The sequence below is a fragment of the Amblyraja radiata genome, chromosome 1, assembly GCF_010909765.2.
Source record: "Amblyraja radiata isolate CabotCenter1 chromosome 1, sAmbRad1.1.pri, whole genome shotgun sequence".
NCBI lineage: Eukaryota > Metazoa > Chordata > Chondrichthyes > Rajiformes > Rajidae > Amblyraja > Amblyraja radiata.
The window spans coordinates 105,697,434-105,722,216 of NC_045956.1; the positions used below are offsets into that span (position 1 = coordinate 105,697,434).

At 40.1% G+C, this 24,783-nt stretch overlaps 1 protein-coding gene across 2 annotated transcripts in view; it reads right to left on the reverse strand.

Annotated features, from left to right (window-relative positions):
- Window positions 1-364: 364 nt before the first annotated feature.
- The window catches only part of gabra2 (gamma-aminobutyric acid type A receptor subunit alpha2), a 197,428-nt gene continuing 173,009 nt past the window's right edge, over window positions 365-24,783 (reverse strand). For both annotated transcript variants that reach the window (XM_033028049.1, XM_033028039.1), the window contains exons 9-10: window positions 13,549-13,751; window positions 365-3,484 (exon numbers count right to left, since the gene is read on the reverse strand). In XM_033028049.1, coding sequence (XP_032883940.1) covers window positions 3,173-3,484; window positions 13,549-13,751 — 515 coding nt within the window. In that variant the 3' untranslated portion in view covers window positions 365-3,172. The remainder of the gene's footprint in view (window positions 3,485-13,548; window positions 13,752-24,783) is intronic.

Sequence of the window (24,783 nt, forward strand, 5' to 3'; positions counted from 1 at the left end):
AGTAATGTTATACTTTTCATTCATTATTGCTTAGTAAGCATGCAATCTATAACATCCTTAATTGGAGCAGTGCGGCCAATTCACATTCAATATTAGATAAGATAGAATCTGTGATAAGGTTTTTCTTTGGCATATATAAATCATATTGGTAAACATCTGTGTGTCTGTTAGGATTAGGTTATGGAACTTTTCCTACACCATAAACTAAGGAATTTGATATAATGATGCCACATTGCCTATGAAAACATTTCCTTCACAAAGGAACAATCCCAGGAGGGAACACAAATAAAAGGACATCACCATAATAATTGAGATATGTTTTTTTCCACTTTCCATATTTCTGCTTATTAACGTTCTTTTTTTCCTGTACTTGCATGCATTATAATTAAGTAAATACTAGAAAAACATAATTTTCTTTATTTTTGTTATTGATCTGTGTCCAAAGTTTTAATTTTCTTCGCTTAACATAACATTCTAAAAATCTAAAAGAATGAGAGTCAATCACTCCAACAAAATCCTCAACAGATTTAAGTTGTACTTTCCGCGAAGGGCAGATGAGATTTAACTTGAGGTCTTAAGAATAAAACTTCCTAAATTATTTTAATGATTTTCCCGCACCAGAGGAGCATCAATAGTTAAATATTAATTTGGTGCTCTGCTGCATACCTAAAACATGCATCTCTAAAAATGCAACTCTGGATCCTGTTATCGGAACCCAGTGGAAAATTAGGTTACAACGACCGTTCTGCTGTTAATGGTCCTCCTGGATTTAACAAGCACCATGTGGCTTTACCGGTGATCTGAGTCTGCTGTAGACACACAGCAAAAGATTGGGGAAATTTGCCAATTTATTGCAAGCAGCAGTGAGAGCTGGTATCCTGTTGTGAAATACAAAGTAAGTCCAGGATTTAAAGTTTCCCAGGCCTCACATTACAGGTGAGGAGATGGAGAAGCTCTGATGGAAACTGTAAATTTTCCTCAGGCCACAGAAGAAGTGCCGGATGACTGGTGGCCAGTGATTGTGGTGCCTCTGTTCAAGATGGGCAACAGGAGTAAGGCTGGCAATTACAAGCCGCGGAGTTTACTATCAATATTCTTTCTCTGAGTGTCTCAAGTATACACTGGGAGAAGCAGTAATTGATCAAGGATCAATTTTGAAAATGGGAGATTCCGTCTGATTAACTGAGTGGGTGTTTGAGGAGGTGACTAGGTGTGTGAATGAGACTATTGCAATGATGTAGCCTACATGGATTTCAGTGCGGTCTTTGGCAGGGTTCTGCATGAGAGACTGGTTCAAAAGCTAAGATAGGAAGTTGAAGGAGATGATTAAAGGTTATTTTAGTGATTAAAAGTCTGTGACATAAGGGGTACTGTAGGAATTGGTTCTGGGAGCCTTGATCTTTATTATATGCATTTACAATATGGATGTGATTGTAGGAGATAAGATAAGTAAGTTTGCAGATTACATTGAAGATAGTTGGTGGTGTTCTGGAGAATTGTCTTTGGCTACAGAATTAAATTCAGTAAGATGGGTTGAGAAATAGCAAATAGAAATGAATCGTGAAATTGAGTAGTCACATTTATTTAGATAAACATTTGATAATGCCAAAGGCTAAGGGAAGGTCTTGGGAAATGAATCAGCATAGATAAGTACCTGTGGGCCGAAGGACCTACACTCTATTTCCGTGCTCTCTGAATGCCTCTGACTTGACTGCACATCACCTGCTTCAGCCCCATCATTACCAATTCCCAAACCCAAGTTAAAATTGGCCCTTTTATCTTTCATCATCTGTAAAATAATCAATTTCTACGATAAAGACAACATGTAAACACCAAGAACTGCCAACAATTTAATGTCATGTTTCTACTTGTTGATTAATAAAAGAAACACACACAAAAAATAAATGGCACTCATTGTTCACACAATTTTGCAGGTTGTTAACTTATCAAAATTGCAGTACATTTTAGAAATGATTCTAGGAGAAAATAATTGTGTTACTTAAATTGCAATCCCCTGATTTTTTAATGTTTTGCTTTACAAAATATCTAACAAAATCTTGACTTGGACCAAAATCTTGGAAGGAAATCTATCAAACACAGCTTTGGGTTAACTTTTCTTTATTGTATCCCTCAAGGTTCTGCAATGTTAAAGTTGGTTCTGAAGGTAAAATGGATTTCAGAGATGTTAATGTGGTTAGTGAGGCAATTTTTTCTGTGCATTGTATGATGCCATTGTTGGGTTAGTCACAGGATCTGTTCTATGACCTCGGCACGGGTATCATCATGCAAATCCCCAAATCACATGCATCATATTCAACATTAAAACCAAAATGGCAACACAAAACAAATGTGGAAGAAATACAATAAAGTAAACATTAAAGTTGTGTTATAAGATTTTTTTTAGAGAAACCTAGCGTTTGCGTTTCTTTAAACGTAAAGTATTTCTTGCACAATATATAAACTTTTTTTTACAAGTTAAAGTTTTGCACTTGAACCAAAGTAAATTGTGTATTAGACACAGGAAATTAAAAATCACTATATACTACTTTTAGCCATCAACACTTTCATATAACATGTGGTATTACATTTTTAAAAATCATAGGAGTAGTAACCTAATTGTTTAATTCAACCAATAAGTGCTAACATATGAACTCCTTTGACTGTATCTGTAATGCAAAACCTTGTAAACATTGTGGCTCATTTGAATTCATAATCCCATGCTTTGCCCATCATACTTTAAGGAAGCAGATTTCAATCTTTCACCTGGACAGTAACCTGGCAGAATGATGACAACCCATTGTAAAAGCTTCTGATTTGTAATCCTTTGATTACAATGAAAAACATGTGGATTCTGCAATAGTTGAGTGGTCTGCTCAGCCAGATTACTGTCCAGACTATCATATTAAAAATGACCTCTGTGTCTGTTGTTATAACTAATCCATTTACTGTTCCAATAGCTTATGTCAATTGTTCCTTCATTGAGTTTGCAGCTTGAATCGTTTTTATAAATTGACACATGGGTTGCATGGATTCTGCAGGTCTTTTCTGAATGAAACATGATAAAGTAAAGGTTTAATTCAAAGACATACCAAAGTACATAGATTAGCAATTACCGGTTGTATTTGGCATCATCATCCTTTAGAAATTCCACACGCTTAAATTGCATCAATGATTATGTTGGGGCATCATTCTTTATCTCTTTAATAACTGGTTCTCTGTTTAAGTATGTAGCCCAGTACACTAAATTGAAAGTTCCAAATAAAACTGGGAACATTATCCTGGACATTCTGTCAATTTTGCTTACGCTGTTAAATGTTTTCTTGGCCTCCTGTGGCTTGGTCTCTGGTTTGGCCTCTTTTGGCTCTGCAGTTGCACTCTTCGCAATCGTTGGCAATACTGAGTCCTTGGTGATATTAGGTGCATAATTGGCAACTGCCACTGCATACGCATTATTTTTCTTCATGACGGAAGCCTTTTTTTTCTTCTGCAAAAGTAAGAGAAAGTAATTCATTAATTTCATCATTATTTGATGGAAACTCATCAAACCATACAGTGCAGGATTGGGCTATTTGGTTCATATTGCCCCTGACAGCTCTTTCAAAGAGCTAGTAGTATTGTGATTATAGTACTGGCAATTCTAAAGTTTAGACACAAATTCAAATCCTATCAAAGCAGCTGGGATTTTAAATTTAGTTGATTAAATGAATCTGGGATTTTTAAATAAGAGATAAAAACATAGAAAGTAGGTGCAGGAGTAGGCCATTCGGCCCTATGAGCCAGCACCACCATTTAATATGATCATTGCTGACCATCTAAAATCAGTACCCCCATCCTGCTTTTTCCCCATATCCTTTGATTCCGTTTGCCCGAAGAGTTAAATCTCTCTTGAAAACATCCAGTGAATCCAGATAACATCAGTAATGGCGACCACTAGGCTCCTGCCTTGCTCTTTTAAGACCCTTATGGTTCATCAATGCCCATTAGGGACACCTGACCGAAGTGTGACTTCAGTTCTTCAGCAACCCAGTGACCCGGTTCAATCCTGATCATGGCAGCTGTTCTCCCTGTGACCTGCGTGGGTATTGTCCCAGAGCTACTTCAAAGACGTACAGGTTTGTAGGCTAATTAGCTTGGCATAATTGTAAATTGTTCCTCGTGTGTAGGATAGTGTTAGTGTGCAGGGATTGCTGGTCGGCGTGAACTCGGTGGGCCGAAGGGCCTGTTTTCGTGCTGTATCTCTAAACTAAATTAAGTGCCTTACAAAAAAGAATGGCTTTTCTGGATAATCCTATTATTTGAGTGATAGAAATATCTAAAGATGAATTGTGTTAATCATTTCAAAATCCATTAATACAATACAATACGGGTTTATTCGTCACATTGCACATAAAGTGCAAGTGAAATGAATAAGTCAGCAGCGATACAATGAGAAAGAACACACAATACACAATAAAAATTTAACACAAACATCCACCACAGCATTCATCACTGTGGTGGAAGGCACAACAATTGTCCAGTCCTCCTCCATTTCCCCCCGTGGTCGGGACCAGAGTCCAGAGCCAGTCCATAGTCGGCTCTTCCCCACCGGAGACCGCGGCTTCAGGATGGTGTAGGCCGCAGGCCGGTGGTCGAAGATTTAAAGTCCCCGCCGCAGCCAGAAGCACCGCAGACCGCAGGGCCGGCGGTTGAAGCTCCCCTCCAGGGGCGATGGTAAGTCCACGCCGGGTCCGCGGTAGAAGTTGGCTGCGGGCCAGCGGTGGAAACTTCTTCTTCTCCCGGGTCCTCCACGAGGGATCCCGGGCTGTAGACGCCTCGCCAGCTGGAGCTCAGGCTGTCGGCTGCCGCAGGCCAGCGAAACGGAGCGCTCCCCTCCGGCGAGCCCCAGCGAGGGCTCGCCCGCTCCACGCCGAGAGTCCCTGCTGCGCCCGCCGCTGAATCCCCGGGCGCGTCTCCGGGAAAGGCCGCCCGATCCTCGTTGTTAGGCCACGGGGGAGGCGACCTGGAAAAAGTCGCCTCTCCATGGAGGAGGCGACCAAAACGGTTTCCCCCTTGCCCCCCCCCCACACCACCCCCCACACAAAACACACATAGAAACACAAAAAACATACTTTAAAACTTACTAAAAAAACAAAAACAAGTTGAAAAAAACGGACATGCTGCTGACAGGGCGCCGGCTTGCAGCGCCCCCACCGACTCAAATATAAAATCTAGAGATTTAAAAAAATATATTTATTTCAAAATATTTTCTAAATCTCTTATAGAATCATTTCTAAACCACAAGTCTGGTCTCAAAATTTTGAACTGATTTTTGGAAATGTTATAACTATTTAATTTAACTTGGAGTGCACAACACAATGCAGTATACTGTAGATTATCTATCGGCTCTTACCAATCTACTTCTGTGTCAGTGTTAAGAGTTCACAAAGTTTGTGTGATGAATATGACTATCATTGCTGGCTATTTTCTTCGACTTTGTATCTTCAAGTAGATATTGCAATTTGTACTCACAAGCATCATTAATTTGAAATGTATTAGGTCAATAATACAGAGATTTAATTTGAAATTAAATCTGCATTACACATTCTAGATTGAAATATACTTCACATTTTTCCACATATATAGACATAGTTCAATTATTTAATTAAACATTTCAATTTCATCTCCAAGATGTTCAATAAATAACACAACATGCAATGAATATCAGTTTTGCATTAACCCATCCACTTTCAAAAAGTTAAATGATGAATCATGTGTTAGGTTCCAGTGGGACTTTAGTGGAACCCCGGATGGAAATTGGAAAGTGTTCGAAAACATGTTTTTAATCACTCTATCCCAATTTCCATATCAAAAACTATATTTGGAAAACATCGAATAAATGAGATGAACAGTGATTGTTCAGGCATTTACGAAGCAACATCTGATGTAACGAGCCAGAAATTCTTCTTAGATTACCTGCACTAAAGGGGAAGAGAATATTAGTGTATGGTTTTGTTCAACTCCAAATATTTAGTATCAACTTAAGTTAATGGAACCAACGTACATTTGCTAACAGGAAAATATAATTGTACCAGATGTCGAACCATCAACTAAAGATGTTTTTCCCCACTTTGATGTTCCAATGTTGTGTTTGGTTTAGTTTAGTTTAGAGACAGTGTAGAAACAGGCCTTTTGGCCACCAAGTCAACGCTGGCCAGCGGTCACCCATACACTAATTTTATCCTGCATGTTAGGGATAAATTACAGAAGCGAATTAATCTACAAACCTGCACGTCTTAGGAATGTGGGAGGAAACCAGAACACCCAGAGAAAACCCATGCGGTCACAGGAAGAACGTAGAACTCCGTACAGACAGCACCCGTGGTCAGGATTGAACTCGGGTCTCTGGCATTGTAAGGAAGCAACTCTACCAAGGTACCACTGGGCTGCCCTTTTTTTTAAAAAAAACATTTTTTATAAATTGAATGGACTTTACCAATTTTTATTTAGCCACAAATCTCAACAGTTTTCAGCAGCTTGTTTTTTCCCCCCCTTTTAATAAAAACAGCTGCAAAGTTTGAAAAAGTTTCACAAGATTCACATAACTCACAAACGAGTTAATACCACATTTAAAATGACTCATGATTTGCAATATATCTAGAGAAAGGCACTGAAAGTGAAAAGCTAGCCACTTTTTTTCTGAGGTTTGGTGTTTTTGCTGCTCACCCAGTGTATGCTTATCAAACAGTTACTCAGCCATGTCTTTCTGAGACGCACCCATATGGGTCAGTTTGGTGTGGAACTTCTATAAAGTTTCTACTAATTCCACTAATATAGTTTCAAACCTTATTATGATTCAAGCAAATAATATAATTACAGAGTTATAACCAATCATGTAGCAGAAGTTGTAAATAGTCATTCTTATCTGTTTGGGCTGATCTCATTAAGATTATTTATGAATATAATCAATTCCCAAAAAAGTTTCACTTTACCCCATCAGAAAACAGCTTGCTTAAGATACAAACATGCATTAAAATACAATATTATTACAATATTTTGTATTCCATGTATATTACTCATAATTAAATTCAAATTTTTTTTAAGTGTCTTTACTTATTTGTCCAAGTAGAAAAAATCAACTGTGAATTAGCAGATGGCGCTGAATTTACATGTTCACCAAGGGCTGCTGTGGAAGATTCTGCTAAAATTATGAATCATTTGAAACATTGTTTAAAAAGCTTGTGTGTTGATTCTTTTTGTATAATGTTATCAAGATGAAGTCATATACAGGTAGTTCGAGCCTGTTTTATTCTGATGTCAGCATCACTAAATGAGGAATGTTTAAATGGAGGACAAAATATCAATCATGTGCTTGAACCACAAATAATAGAAACATCCCTTATATGTTATTGATTTCTAACACAAAGGCCTAGGGATTGTACACCAGATAATTTTAAGCACTCGACCGTTGAATCAGACTGCAAAATTGATTGCATACATCCTGTTGCTCGGAGCGCAATGTGGGGATTTCAACCATGCACTGCTATGCACATGACTTGGATATAGTAGTGAACCCACCAGAGGCACCAATTGGGATGCAGAACATGCTTGTCATTGTCGCTGCACTTTGAAGCAGGAATACGCATCAATGAAATGTTAGCCTCAACCAGACTTTGGGAGTATGATCTGACGCTTTAGGAAAGATTATTCCTTTCATGAGCGTTGCAATGTATCGGGAAGTTAGCCGTGGAATAGAAACATGGTCTGTTTCTTGATGGTAGACAAAAGTGCTGGAGAAACTCAGCGGGTGCGGCAACATCTATGGAACGAAGGAAATAGGCAACGTTTTGGCCCGAAACCCTTCATCAGACTGATGTGTGTGTGTGAGGGGGGGGGGGGGGGAAGGGAGAAAGGAAGAGGAGGAGCCAGATGGCTGAGGGAGAGCAGAGAAAGGGAGGAGACAACTAGGGCTACTGGAAATTGGAGAAGTCAATGTTCATGTTTCTTGATGCGTTGATGGATGAGCTTTTTGTTGTTTTGCAAGGCCCTCTACTTTAAGGGGTGGGCGAAGGAGGCGAAAGGGATCTTGACTTCTGTGATTCTCACACTATTGTCTAATTAAATATCAGAGAAACAGCATTTCCCATCCTGTAACTGCCAGATTCTTACTTCAAACAGCAGTTCAGGCTAAAGGGCCTGTCCCACTTGGCCATAATTTTCGCCTAATTTACGCGTCATATATAAAAGAGGTCAACGTGTCATGACGAGTGGGGTGCGAGTGGGTGACGCACGCATTGCGCATGGCGAGGTGTGGAATTGCATGTGGTGGCGCGCGGTATCGCGCGACGCTCCAGGATTTCGTAGTGTAACGAAATCTTCGCGCGTCACCTGCGTGACGTATCGCGTATACACGCTGACGCATTGGGGTCGTATGCTGGCGTCCCAACGTATTACGTGTGTCGCGTGGTGACGCATGGTTACGTCACCTTGCGTCAACGTCCGTAACCATGCATCGCCGCGCGCCGCATGGTATTCTAATGACGTCACAAGCACCAGACGGCTGTGCTGACACGTGATTTGCGAGCGACATCGCGCATCACGACGCGTTGACCTAATTTACATATGATGCGTAAATGAGGTGCAAATGACGGCCAAGTGGGACAGGCCCTTGAGGACCATTGATTGCACCAACAAAATTCACCTTGGCGAGGCCCAATACAATACAAAGTTTGCACTTTGTGAGAGAGTACCAATGTCCCAAGGACCAGGAGTAATGCTTTGAATATATTTGGTGTTAAGCTCATGGAGCAAACATAATGATCCCTTGCGGGATCAGATAAAGATTGTGTGGTTCCCCTATGCGGGATTATTTCTGAACATATCGGCATATTGCAATCTCCAACCTGCAGTATCATACCATTTTAAGTGCCCTGTATGAATCGATAGATTAATGACTGTTCATGAAAGTTGGGTGTAAGGTAAAAAACTGGGGACAGTGCGTAACATGGGAGAGATAGAAATCTTGATCTGCTCTCAGACATTTTATACCAATGGACAAAAATCTTGCTAGACTTTTTATCATTTATGTACAAAGTTTTAACATCAATGGCTGCAATGATACCAGAGGAAAGTAATACATTTCCACGTTCTTAGGAATGCTAAACTTTGAATGTAATATATATTTTTAGAACATCTCTATAGTGACATAAACCTTGTCTTTTCATACTTTGGGGGAGGAGCAAGAAAACAAAGGGAATAAAATCATGTGATTAAAGTTCAAATATGTCTCCGATAACAAGCCATGTAAAATAACTTTATAATTGAGAAACTACTGCTTACTTGTGTAGAGGAGGATGGGAGTTTAAGAGTTAATGTGTACGTGACAGATTGTATGTTGCACGTGGTGAGCCTGCTTTACTTACTTAGAATTGCTAGCTAATGAATAACAGGTGGTTTTGCAGAACTGCAAAGGGTGTTGTGACTAAAAAGGGAAGAGGCCCGATACCAAGTAGTGCCGTGGAGAAAAACAAGTCTGTTCTAGACAATAAGAGCCAGTGCAGAAATGTGTTAATTGTGTGGTTAGCTGGACCCGTGACTACTCATGTATAAATATACTGCCTGTGCACAAAATAATTGAGTGGGACTGCGAGGAGCTGGCAAGTATGTGACCATACTTGCAGTGACTTTCCCACCCCCGCTAGCGGAATAAAGTTGTGTCTTTACTATGAGCATCAGGGTCTGACGGTGTTTATTATTCCAGAGCACGGGCGAGCTGATCACTTGCTGAGCTTTGTCCAGCCTCAATCTCTCTTTTTTTTAATTTGTTTTCCCCCTATTTCTGTCAGTCTGAAGAAGAGTCTCAACCTGAAATGGCATCAGTCCATTCCCTCCACAGATGCTGCCTAATAGTTCCTCCAGCACTTTTGTATTTTGATCAAGTTTGTTGTGTCTTCTTTACAATTGAGAACTCAGATAGGAGTTGTGTGGTTTCATCATTCAATGGACTGTAAATCCATAAATACAATTCACTGTATTTTTAATATATTTATCACTCTATAAATATTAAAGAGATATTGATCGAAGCAGTAGCACAAATTGTGTATCAGTGAATTATCACTCTGCATGATTTTCTGATTGGAACAGAAAATAGGATGTCAATTTACATGTATTCATTTGAAACTTAATTAATTCCCATTGTAACAGTGGGGAAAATCCTTCATCCCTGACTGTCCTCAATCGCCACAATTGTATTCTGGTTCAGGCATCTGACATGATATAATAAGACTTCACAACTAAGGCTGATCTGGTTCCTGTACCGAACCTGGACCCACACCTGTTTCTCTTCTCCCCCTCCCCTTCCACCTACATTCTTTCCTCTAGCCTAACGTATTTTCATCTCTGGCTTTTGTCCAACCATCTGCCTATCAAACCTCCCCCTCACCTGTATTCACATATTGCTTACCTGGCTTTGTCCTGCCCCTCCTCTCTTCCTGCTTTATTTCCCCCATTCTCAACCACAATCAGTCTGAAGAAGGGTCTCAACCCAAAAGGTCACCTATCTATGTTCTCCAGACATGCTGTCTGACTCTCTGCTCTCCAACCGCAGGTTCAGAGTTCACCTTGGACAGAACAAGAGTGCATGGAGAACGCAGAAGAATGGGCTCCCGCAAGGGTCAGTTTTAGCCCCAACCTTGTTCAACCTTTACACAAATGACCTACCCACCACCAAATCCCGCAAATTCATCTATGCAGATGACATCTGTTTGGCCTTCCAAGCACCAGATTTTGGTACATTGGAACAGGTGCTCAATGAAGACCTTGCTAAACTGGACGAGTACTGCAAAACCTGGCGCCTAAAACCAAGCCCAGCAAAAACGGTCTCCAGTGTGTTCCACCTCCATAATGCAGAAGCCACAAGAGAACCAAACATCTATCTGAGCAGGACCAAACTGAAGTATGGCCCCACTCCAACCTACCTCGGAGTGACCCTTGACAGGACCCTATCCTTCAAGGAACATCTAAAAAAAACAGCAGCTAAGGTGAAGTCCAGAAACAATCTCCTCAGTAAGCTTGCTGGCTCAAAGTGGGGGGAAGCAGCCCCCACACTGTGCATTTCAGCACTAGCCCTTGCATTTTCTTCAGCCAAATATTGTGCCCCTGTTTGGTCCAGGTCATCCCACACACACCATATGGACACCCAATTGAACTCAACAATGAGGATCATCACAGGAACAATCCGCTCAACACCACTCCCCTGGCTCCCTGTCCTATCCAACATAGCCCCTCCACACATCCGGCGAGTAGTCCTCACTCAAAGGATGCTCCAAAAGACCAAAAACTCCCCTCACCTGCCAATTCACATGGACATCTTCAACCCACCCACTGCTCGACTTCCATCTAAACGACCAATTTGGAAGAACCCACCACCAGCTGATTTCACCATCCAATCAGCTTGGAAAAAGGAATGGGAGTCCAAGGACGTCCCAAATAAATATCTGGTGTCAGACCCCACCCTACCGGTCCCTGGCACCAATCTCCCAAGGAAGCAGTGGACGACGCTGAATAGATTCAGGACTGGACATGGCCCCTGCTTGGCCAGCCTTCACAAATGGGGCAGCAGCCCAACCCCACGGTGTTCTTGTGGAGAGCAGCAAACAATGCAACACATCATTGAAGCATGCCCTCAACAAAGACTCAAAGGAGGACTTGTCACCCTTCATACAGCAGATCAAGAGGCAACTGCTTGGCTAAAGGACTTTGCATTCACTAAATAAATAAATACTCACTGTGTACTCCAACCCTCTTTGAAAACTAGCATCTGCAGATCCATGTTTCTACGTAGGCTAATCTGGTGATACAACAAAGAACCCAGCACCCATCCCTGTGGAACTCCACTGGTCATAAACTTCCAGCCTGAAAATTATCCTTACACTATGACCCTTTCTTCTGCCAGTAAGCAAGTTATGAATCCATATGACCAAGTCACTGTTAATCTTGTGCTTCTTAATCTTCTGGATTAGTCTACTGTGAGGGATATTATCAAATGCCTTACCAAAATGTAGACAGCATCCACCACACTACCTTCATCGATCACTTTTGTCACCTCCTCAAAAAACATTATCACGTTGGTTGGACATGACCTGCTGCCTACAAAGCCATTCTGACTGGCCCTAATGAGTTAATTATCTTCCAAATGGGAGGAAATTCTACCTTAAGAATCCTCTCCAATCAGCTCCTCACCACCGTTATGAGGCTCACATGCCTATAAATACCCTGGATTATCTCATTGTCTTTAAAAAAGGAACAACATTAGCTATTTTCCAATCCTCCAGGGCCTTGGCTGGAGGTAGATAAGATGCAAAGATCTTTATCAAGGCTCCAGCAATCTCCTCGCTTGCTTCTCTTAATAATCTGGGATTGATTCCTTCAAAACCTGGGGATTTATCCACATTAATGATCTTCATGAGCCCCAACACCTCCTCCTTCATAATCTCTAAAGGCCCTTGATTTGGACTTTACTGAACGTTATTCCCTTTATCATGTATCTGTACACTGCGGATGGCTCGATTGTCATCACGTCTGGTCTTTCCGCAGATTGGTTAGCATGCAACAAAAGCTTTTCTCTGTACTTCGATACACGCAACGATAAAATAAACCAAACTATCCTCCAAGTCCTTTCACTTGGTAAATACAGATGCAAAGTACTTTCTTAGTATGTGGCCTATATCCCCTGATGCCAAGCAGAAATTCCCCCCTTTATTCTTAAGCAGCTCTACCTTCTTCCTGGTTGACCTTTTGTTTTTAATGTTATGCATAGGTTTTTTGGTTATTAAAAAACTAGGGTTTTTTTAAAGTCTGCTTGCCAAAGCTATTTTGTGACCCGTTTTGCCCATGCCAATTGAGTTATTTCATTTTTACTTTATATTCCTTAAAGGCCCTGTCTGATTCCACCCTTTTAAACTTTGCATGTACTTCCTTTTTCTTGTTGACCAAAGTTATAATTTCTTTTGTCATCCTTATCCCTCTTCCATATCAGAATTTACTAGTCCTGAATTGCAATCAACTGGCCTTTAAAAGACTCCCATATGTCAGACATGGACTTGCCCAATAACAACTGCCCCTAATATATTCTCTTGAGCTCCTGTTTAAAAACGTTGTAACTTGCCTCACTCCAATACCTTCCCGCAAGGTCCGGACCTACCCCTATTCAATACAACTTTAACACTTATGGAGTTGTGTTCACCATCCCCAAAATGCTATTTCACTGAAACACCAGTCACCTGGCCATGTGTTCTGTTTTTCGACAAGATTCATGATTTAGCAAATATACAAGGTCTTCTTTTCATCTCCAGTACTAAGATGCCAAATATTATTATTATAGTCCTGTTCCCCTAAGGGTCATGTCAGCAAATTCAGTATTGTGAACATGGCTTGTATTGCTCTGTGGTGCAAAAGGCACTGAACTTATCCATTACGCCTAGGAGGAGAGAATATTATGTAATCATACAGAACATATTATTTTAATTATTTCCATCTTATGATTCTATTAAATGTAGATAAAGGAAACCTTACCTTATCATTCACAACACTTTTGCCATCCCAAGCCCAGCCTCTTTTCGTAAAATAATTTACTGTGGCAAATTCTATTAGTGCAGAAAACACAAAGGCATAGCAGACTGCAATAAACCAGTCCATGGCAGTGGCATAAGCAACTTTAGGAAGAGAGTTTCGAGCACTGATACTCAGAGTTGTCATTGTAAGTACTGTTGTCACTCCTAGAAAAGGACAAAAATTATTAACATTTTACACCCATCTGTATACAAAACATCCCTCAAATGCTCTGTTATGTTTAATTTGTTGTCCAAGCAACAAACAGTGCAAACTTATTGCTCAGAGCAAAGTATATGAAATGATTTTATTGGCAATGTAGATGTGCTTTTCTATAACATGTATAGCCTGTTATACTGTATACTAATCACACCTTCTTTGATTCTCATTCACTAGCCCATTAAAAAAGTGGAGCATTGATGACAATAAGCTGGAGCTTGCTATCACATGGTGTCTGAGTTGCTGTTTCTGCCGTTTTAATAAATTTTCATTACGATGGCCTTTGCAAGTCTAAATAGTTAATTTAGATCCAAATTAGTACCAGTGACACAGCAGAAAAATGGCTTTCTCTTGCAATGGGACTGAATTATTATCCTTTTAATTAAAAACTGAATGTGTTCTTCTTTAACTGAATGGAAATGCTATATATATATATATATATATAGATAGCATTACCATTCATATATACGTATATATATATATATTATGTTTTGCATTTGTCCTTCCTTTTTGACTGCTTATTGAAATTGTAATATACTGATGCTAATACATACAAGAAGCAAAATTAAAACAATCCCTATAAGCGACATGTCCTAGTGAATAATGGTCATAATATTAACATGAAGACCCCTCCTGAGCTTGGGGTGGAAGCCAAGAAGTGTCTACATTGCAACTGCAACAATACTGCTGACTTCCAGATTCTAAGAAAACAAGCTGCACTCAAAGCATGATACTAATCCACGTTCAAATGACAATGTACAAATTGGAATTGTAGTGCATGACGGAAGTTACCTCTGGATTCAGGAGGACCTTATTTACCCCAGGAATGTGAGGAAGAAACCTGAAGCTCTCCCTGAAACAGTGTGTCATTGAATCTTAAAGAGATACAGTAGGAAAAAAGGCCTCTCAGTTATGACATCTTGTGCATTTTCTGCATATCTGAGGAACCTTACTATACAATCAGCATTAATGGTGCCAAAGTGGAGGTGGTGAGAGTTTCCAGTTCCAAGGTGTTAATTTTACCAACAATATGTCCTGGACTGATGCCAGTGAAGCTAAGACCACGAAAGCACACAAATACCTATACTACTTCAGAAGACTCATGATGTCCAGCAAGGTCCCCTATTACCCTTACCAACCTCTACAGATGCACCACAGAAAACATCCTATCGGGATGCATCACAGTTTGGTTTGGCAACACCTCTCCTCAAGGCTACAAGAAAATGCAGAGAGTTGTGGATGTTGCCCAGCTCTCCTCATCAACTCCATCCACACTTCACGCTGCCTCTGAAAAGCAGCCAACATATTCAAAAAGCATTTACATCTGGACCATGCCCTCTTCCCCCTCTCCCTTCGGGTAGAAGATACGAAAGCTTGAAAATGCATACCACTAGATACAGAAACAGTTTCTTCCCCCACTGAACAATACTCTCACAAGCTAAGAGTGTAGTCCCAACCTCTCAACCTACCTCATTGATGCCCCAGCACTTTTTTCGGCTGCACTTTCTATGAGTTGTAATGCTATAATGCTGTGATAGTGTATTCTGCCCTCTGGTTATATTTCTCTCCTGTTGTTCATGTGTATGGCTTGATTGTTCTCGTGTATGGTATAATTTGACTGGATATCACGCAAACAAAGTTTTTTGGTGCAGGTCGGCACACGTGGCAATAAGAAACCAATATTGACAGGAATTTGAACTACAAAGGAGTCAGTCAAGGGGTTTTAGAAGAGCGTGGTAAAATGGTGCTGAGGCCAGTGCTGGGTCCTATTGAATGGCAAAGCAAGTACAAAGGGCTGATTAGTCTTCTGCAGCTTTTTATATTATTTCCCTTTTGTTCCCTGCCACTGTGCTATGAAATGGGCTGTAACTTAAGCATTTCATGACCTTACTGAGATCTATTACCTCCTGCAAACTCAAATACAGTCTTATATACATGCCTACTTTATCCATTTATCCAATTTCCTTGCATATATGCTATTAGACATATAGTTTCATACTCAAAATTAATGAAATCATAGATAAACTGAGATGAAATCAATATCCTGTTCACTTGGAACATGAAATAGAACATCTTGTTCATAATATTATGTAGGATGGCAATAGAAGGGGTGATCTGGTTATTTGCACTTATCTTTCTGCAGACTGGTGTAACCTTTTATATTACAAGTTCTTGTCCAATTCTATTTTGAATATAACTATTGAATTTTATCCTCTATAATCTGAGCAATCCATTCCAGAATAATAATGTGATGCATAAACAGAAGAAATCTCTGCGTTTTCCCTCTAGTTCTTTTGAAAATTACCTTAAATCTGTGATTTCTGATCACTGGAATTTTTCCAAAATAAATGTTTTTTTCCTCTCTACTCTCACATAATAGCACTCATAATATTGAATGTCTGACATTAATCTTCCCTCCCCTAAAGAGTCCCCAATAGCTTTTGATATGCACTCAACAATGAGATAGATGTCAGCAGACTTAGAATACCTGTGCGTAAAAGGGTCCATCAGCTCAGTGGAACTCATTGCGGATATTGACAGATTCTTGATTTGTAAGGGTGTCAGGGGTTATGGGGCGAATGCAGCAGAATACAAGATACAAGATACATTTATTTGTCACATGTACCAATTGGTTCAGTGAAATGTGTGGTCGCCATACAGTCATACAAATAATAAAGAGCACAGAACACGATAGTGTTTAACACAGACATCCCCACACAGCGAGATCAAATTCCCACTGTGAGAGAAGTAAGTAAGTAAGTAAGTTTTATTTATATAGCACGTTTTAAATCAACTCGCATTGACACCAAAATGCTTTACATAAAATAGCTAATAAGTTTCCATACCATAGAAAAAGGTTAACAAAAAAATAAAGAAAATGGACACAACACATTATAGAGTTCAACACAAACGTCCCCCCACAGCAGAATCAAAAATTTCCACTGTGGGGAAAGGCACCAGAAAGTTAAGTCCTCCTCCTCTGAAACACCCGAGGTCGGGGCCCATTTGTGGCCTTGCAGCCAGTCCGATGATTTTCAGGGCCCTCTTGCCGTGAAAGATGAAAAAAGAGAGAAGGCTCCAAAAATTCAGTCATCCTCCTCTGTTGCCCTCCCGTGGTCGGGGGGGCTCCCAAACCCCCCGCTGTCGCCACTACGGGCGGCCCGATGTTCAGGCCCGCTCGCTGGGGTGATGGAAGTCCGACGTCGGGACTGGAGGACCTCCTCAGCGGCTTGGACATCCAAGTCGGGCACCTCCTACCGGAGTCCGCAGCTCCCGAAATCCGCAGGCCGCGCCGGGCGGAGATGCAACTCTGGAGGCCCTCGGCAAAGGGCCCTAGGACTCCGCGATGTTGAAGTCAGCGCCGCCCGTGCTGGAAGCTCTCCAATCCACAGCTCTGCGATATTGGAGCAGTGGCCCAACGCTCCGGAGCTCCAAACGGCGATCCAGGTAAGGCATCGCCCGCTCCGCAGTGAATCCAGCACTGCGCCGCCACTGTTGAAGCTGTGGTCTGGTCCCCGGCAGGAAAGGCTGCTCCTATCCAGGTGGTAGGCTGCGAGGAGGGGGCGAGGACGAGACTCGGAGAATAGTCACGTCCTCACCAGGAAGCGACTGGGAAACAGTTTCCATCTTACCCTACCCCCCTCCCCCACATAGAAAAGTTAAAGATCCCCCAAAACAAACTTTAAAACTGACTAAAATTTTTTTTAAAGATTGAAAAACAAACAGACTGTAGGCAGAGGCTGCCTTCAATACGGCTCCCCTAGTGGCGCCGCATAGGGTTGAGAGAGAAAGGTAGATCAGCCATGATTTAATGGCGGAGTAGACTTGATGGGCCGAATGGCCTAATTCTGCTCCTAGAACTTATGAACATATGAGCAAATCTCACAATGCTACTTTAGAACATTCAACACAAGATCTTTTTCCCAACTTCCAAGCCCATGCCACTGGAGGACATCCTCAGCGGCTTGGCAACTAATGATGTAAGTCTAAAATGTTGGGCTATAGTAAAGGTCCTGAAGAATTGCTGCGGCAGAGTACAGGGGCCAGGATGACTAGTAGACCAAATCATGGCGAGTTTGATTCAAGTACACAATATGAGAATATCTGCATCTTCTACAAGAGAGACACGAATCACCTCACTTCTCATTATCAAATCTCCTGCTACTGACATCCTAGGTATTGTAATTGGCCAGAAATTTGACAGGAATACTGTCAAAACACGGAGGCAATGAACGCAGGTTAGAGATTTGATGTTCTACACCAAGTCATTGACCTCTCTTTCCACAGCTATTCTATAAAAACACGGCTATTCTATAAAATCAGGAGATCTTCGCTTGCCAGGATCAGTACTTTGCTAACAGCACTCAAGTAGCATGGCAATATTCTATATAAGTAAGTCTGGTTGATTGGAACCCTATCAGCACCCTATTTATTCACTCATTTCAGCACCCGTTCATTTTAGCTGGGATACTTACCAAGTGCATTCCAGCAACTCACAATAATGAACCCAACCTCTTTCATTCACGACTTACATTACACAGAAAGACAAAGCAGCAACCACAAGGACACACCATATATCTCTATCTATCTCTCTCTCTCTCTCTCTCTCTCTCTCTCTCTCTCTCTCTCTCTCTCTCTCTCTCTCTCTCTCTCTCTCTCTCTCTCTCTCTCTCTCTCTCTCTCTCTCTCACACACACACATCTATATATTTGTATATATAAACCCTTCCACATAATAACTGGATCAAAATTCCTGAATTCCCAAAGTAACAGCACCATCAAGTACCTTCAATTAAACTTCTGGGAAGCAAATGCTAGACGTGCCAGCAATGCCCAGCCCCTCGGACATCAATTTTGCAAGCATCCTGAAGTTATATGGCACATTCACTTTCATTTCAATTCTTACTGATTGTCTTCAAGGGCTTCATGTGGAACTTTGTTGAGCTGCATCTAAATCAGCTGCTTTCAATATTCTTTGTGCTTGAATTCCTTTTATTTACCTGTATTAGTTTTATTTTCACACAGTAAAATATGAGCCAAAGCAAAGTCTTAGTACACACAAACATTTTGTGGTTGTTATATGAACACAATAAAAGTAAGTTGGAGCAGCTGTACATTTCAGTAAACCCTTACAAAATCTTTATGCTCATTCTCTCCTGATTTAAATAATTTTGGTCCACAAATGCTACATGTGTTTCATTTGACAGCCCTTAGAAGTAGCCTGGAGAACAAAATAAACGAGGCTCTTAAAGTGATGAAATGTTACCCTGAGACCAAGGATGAAATTCTTTCATTCTTAGAGTCTTACAATTAATGCTGTTGTAGAAAAACATGAACAATATCAGGATAACAGGATAAATAAGCCTGTCTCCCTCTGTGTGCATTCAGAATGCAAAGTGGTTTAGATTGGAACATAATGAAGCACTCTTAAATATGTAAAGTTAATTTTTGTACGCATTCACCATAGATCTGGTATTATTGCCTGCAAAAAAAAACTGATGGAGGTCAGGCAGCATCTCTGAAGGGAATGGACAGATGACATTTCGGGTCTGGTCCCTTCTTTAGACTGCTGATTCCAGCCAGGCGGATTATGATTTTTTTTCATAATGCTTGGCGAATGTTAACAATAAAAAAAACATATTGTCCTCTGTAGAGAATAAGCTTCATGCTATGAGGAACACAAAACATTTTTGACTTTACTGGCATGAAATTGGGAATCTATCTGATTTTATTTCCTTGAAATCTGCCAGATTACAATCCAAATGGTGAAGACAAAGATATTGCTATCTTTCTAATTTAATATGACTGGAACCAAGATGATAATGTTCAATAACGTTTTGCACAGACTTCATTTCTGTCACAAGAGAGACTGGTATGAAATATTATAGCACAATCTTAATAAAACTGCAGAAATATGACAGTCAGCAGCAAAAACAAAGTGCTGGAGAAACAGCAGGTCAAGCAGCATCTGGGGAGGGAATCGACAAATTTTGTGTCTGGACTCTTCTTCAGACTGAAGACATCTCGAGACTGAAGAAGGGACCCAAAATGTTGTTAGTCTATTGCCACCACAGTTGCTGCCTGATCCATAGGATCCATAGATTATATGGTCGACAACTTGCACAGTGCCATTTTCTCTGAAAAGCAAATAAATAAAGCATAGATAAATACAAAAGAAGCATAGATAAAACAATTTTCTTGCAGTGGAAATGAAAATAGAAAGTGCTGGAGATATCCAGCAGGTCAAGCCACCTCAGAGAAAAGAAAAACGAAGTTTTTATAGGTATATTAAGAGTAAACAGAGGCCACAGTAAAGGGTGGTAAGAGAAAGAATAGGTTCCCTGAAAGATCAGCATGGCCATCTTTGTGTGGACAACAAGAGACGGGGAGTGATATTAAATGAATATTTCTCATCCAATTTTACTGAGGAGAAGGTCGAGGAAACTAAGGAATGAGGCATAGGAGTTATGATGCCTTAGATCATCGACGACTTCCAAAGGAGGAGGTATTGGCGATATCAAGCGCATTAAGGTCAATAAATGCCAGCACGTTAGCATGCATCCTGGACCTTGTGGGAAGTTAGGGAGGAAACTGCGGAGGCTTTTTGCAGAGATATTGGAATCTTCTTTCGCTCCAGAATACTGGAGGGTGGTTAATGTTGTACCATTATTTCAGAAGGGCAGCAAGGATAGGACAGGGAATTACAGGCCAGTGAGCATAACATCAGTGGTGGAAAAGTTGTTAGAGGGCATTCTTAGAGACAGGATATACCAACAGTTGGATAGACATGAACTGGTTAGTGTTAGCACGGCTTCGTGTGTGGGAAATCATGTCTCATCAATCTGGTAGAGTTTTTTGTTAAACAGATCACTAACAGGATAGATAAAGGCAGGGCAATGGATCTGATCCATATGGACACAAAGCGCCAGAGTAAATCAGCAGGTCAAGTAGTATCTCTGGAGAACATGGATAGGTGATTTGTCGGGTCAGGACCCTTCTTCAGCATGGTCACCTATGCATGTCATTGAAAAGTCACCTTCCATGTTCTCTAGAGATGCAGCCCGACCCACTGAATTACTCCAGCTGTTTGCGTCTTTTTTTCCTGTAAACCAGCTTCTGTAGTTCCTTGTATCCACATTAAGAAGGGTTTCGGCCCAAAACATTGCCTATTTCCTTCGCTCTATAGATGCTGCTGCACCCGCTGAGTTTCTCCAGCATTTTTGTGTACCATCCACATTATGTACATGGGCTTTAACAAGGCCTTTGACAAAGTCCTGTGAGGTGGGCAAATCTAGAATCAAAGAAGAGCTTATAATATCTAGATCATTTGGTAGGGTGGGTCAAGGAATACCAAATGAAATTTAATCCTGACAAGTGGGAGGTGTTGCAATTTGGGTATGTCAAATGAGGGCAGGACTTGCACAGTAAATGGAATAGCACGGTTGCAGAACAGATAAATCTCGGACTACAGATGCAGGATTTCTTAAAGTGGCAAATCAGGTGAACTGTGTGGCAAAGAAGATCTTTGTCTTCATTGAAAAGGGTATTGAGAACAAACATTGGAACATTATGATGCAGCTGCACAAGTCATTGGTGACAGCATACTTGCAGAAATGTGTGCAGTTCTGGTCACCCAACTATAAGAACGATGTCATTAAGTTGAAAAGGGTGCTAAAAAGATTCACCAGGATGTTACTTGAACTTGTGCGCTTGAGTTATTTGAAAATGCTAGATAGGCTGGGACTTTTTTCTTATAACACAGAAGACTGATTGAGATTGACCTTCTTGAGGTGTACAAGATAAGGAGGGACATTGATAAAATGAATGGTCACATCTTATTTCCCCAGGGTAGAGGATTCTAAACCTAGAGAGCACAGGTTTAAGGTGAGAGGAGAGATTTAAAGAAGACCTCACAGGAAACTCAGAAGATAGTCTGTGTCTGGAATGAGCTGCCAGAGGAAGCTATAGAAGCAAATACATTATGACTTTTAGTTTAGTTTAGAGATACAGTGCGGAAACAGGCCCTTCGACCCACTGAGTCAGCACCAACCAGCGATCCCCGCACATACACACATTATGGAAATTTTACACTTAAACTAAGCCAATTAACCTACAAACCTGTATGTCAAACCGAAGACCTCTGAGAAAACCCACACGGTCACGGGGAGAGCATACAATCTCCGTACAGACACTTCTAAAAGACATTTGGACAACTTAACTTATGTCCTCACACTTGTGCTGGGAGTTGAATCCAAAACTTTGTAGCTCAACAGATGATAGCAAATTTAGGTTGGTAGAAATTCAATGAGATAACCTCAATGTTTGCTTTTGCAGATTTGTGAAAAAGGGGCAGTATAGTGTCTTTACAACATGTTAACAAGTTGCTGAGCCAAGTTTTATACATTACTCCCCATGGGAAAATTTAGATTTCTGGCCTCATTCAAGATGTGTTTATTGTCACATGTACCATAAGGTACAGTGAAATTCGAGTTCCCAAACGGCCACACCAAGTGAAAAGCAGTAAGACGCACAACCACATAAAATAAAACTTAACATAAACATCCACCACAGCACATCCGTCACATTTCATATTTCCATATTATACAGGAGAGTATTTGGCCCATCAAGTCTCTGCTGGCTCTCAAAGCTAACCGATCAATCCCATGCCCGCACTAATTTCTTGCAACCTATTTTTTCTCGCAAATGCCCGTTAATATCACATGTCCCCAACCTGCAACCGACATTATGGAAAATGAACCTAATAATCACCTTATCTCTGTGATGTGCAAGAAACTAGCCCATCCGAAGGAAACCCATACAATCACAGGGGGAATGTGCAAACTCCATGCAGACAGCAGGGGAGGTCAGTTGCAAACTGCGGGAAATGGTGAGATGGAGGCATTGCTGGAATTGTCTAATTCAGTTCTTAGTTTATCTTACAAAATCTGATCGATAGTTCAGTTAACATATATATTGTATGAAGAAACATTAAGGAAGAAGGAAATAGATAAAACAAAATGACATTCCACAATTTATCATCCGATATTTTTGAGGAACAATAAGCTATTATTTTTATTAACTAACCTATAAAACATAGATTTAGTCGTGGAGAAAATATGTATTTACTTGGGGAATCTATTTTAATTCAACAAATACTTAATTAGGGCAGAAATATATCAAAAGAACCTTACAGATTTAGACAGTGCAATCTTTTTTTGTAATTTAAAAACACAATATAATCAAGCTTAGTATTTGTTGTATTGTTCAGAATTTAAAGATTACACTACAAATCTTTACATACGATGATCAATACAGAGGAACAAGACTAAGTCAATTTTCAGTTGGATAATTTAAATTTGGCCATAGTTTAACTTCAAGATTGTATCACCAAAAAGAAGATTGAGGTGTTGAGTTAAAAGATTAATTTCTTAATCTCAAAGCATCAATTTAATACAATTTGTGCAACTTTTATAATATTTATTGTACTTTAAAATTTACAAGCAATTTATAATATTCTATTTCAAAATGCTGTATTATTTATGTCTGGAGGTGGCACTGTAAATACTCATTTATTTCCAGTACAACTGTCACCGTGTAGTTAGCAAGAACATTAGTGACAACTGTATTTAAAGTGAGTTGAGAACAGTGGGCTTTCATCCAATCTGAGACCACTCCATTTTGTTCTGTCTTCCTTCCTCCTCTCCTCACTCTTACTTTTTTATTTTCAATCTTGTGCTCTTTTCAGTTCTGATGGAATGTCATCAAACAGAACCAAAAATCTTGTTTTTCTCTCTCTATAGATGCTGCATGACCCGTTGAATATGTTTTGTTTTTGTGTCGATGAGTACCCGTTATGCGATGAAGTTATCCTAATTAAATTTAGCCATCCACACTGTTTTCTGTACTAACAATTATTAATTTTGAAATCTTGAAAAGAGGAATATGTGCATTCTAATGTAAAAGATGGCATGCATCTGCCTCAGATTTCTATGGAGACCCCTTAAGAATATGAATATTCAAAGTGAGATTCCTGAACTTACAGCCAAATGGAGAGAGGATTAAACCACAATGTGGGTTTGCGTGCCTCAGGAAGCCACAAAGTTAATTGCGGCTTGGCTTGTTCTGGGGCAAGGAGGGTGTGTGCAGAAACCCGTGTCACTATTGTGTCACAGGTCATCCAAAGTCCATACTAAGTTCTGGTTCTCTTCCCATGGTCCAAAACGACATGTCAGGGAAGTTAAGTTATTTTGCTTCATCAGGCTACATAACCTGGATGTTATTTAAGAATGAAAGTTTCCAAAAATGTACAGGTTTGTAAGTTAATTGGCTTTGGTGAAATTGTTAATTGTCCCTAGTGTGTGTGGGATAGTGTTAGTGTGCAGGGATCACTGGCCAGCGTGGACTCAGTGGGCCGAGGGGCTACACTGTATCTCTGAACTAAACAATACTACCATTTAGAATTATTATTCCACCATCAAAGTTACACTGCTTTTGCAGAATGTTTATCAACATTTCATTAAACGGTGTAATGAAGCTATGGATTAAATAAACAATATTTCACAGATAAATATAAATGGATAATGATTAATTTAATAGTACAAAGCTTATTTCATGACACTCATGGATAATAGAAAGTCACCAGACCATAAATAACCATATGACTATTTTTGACAAATAATTCAATTTTATGGCTGCATTCACTTTGAGGATTTTTTTAACAGTTTTTGTATTTAATTATACAAATTATTGTATTCAATTATATCAAATCAATTAATCTGAAATTGGCTTTTGGTTCTTAGGAAATTAGCTCAATAATCTATTCAATTTCTATTGTTCATTCTTTATGGTTAGACTACTTTAATAGAACAAGAACAAAGACATCTTAATTCCCTGACTATTTTAGTGGATAAAGTGCATTAAAACTAACTATTACTTTCATTGACTATTTCAAATCCCGCCTTCCATTAATGCCCATTTCATT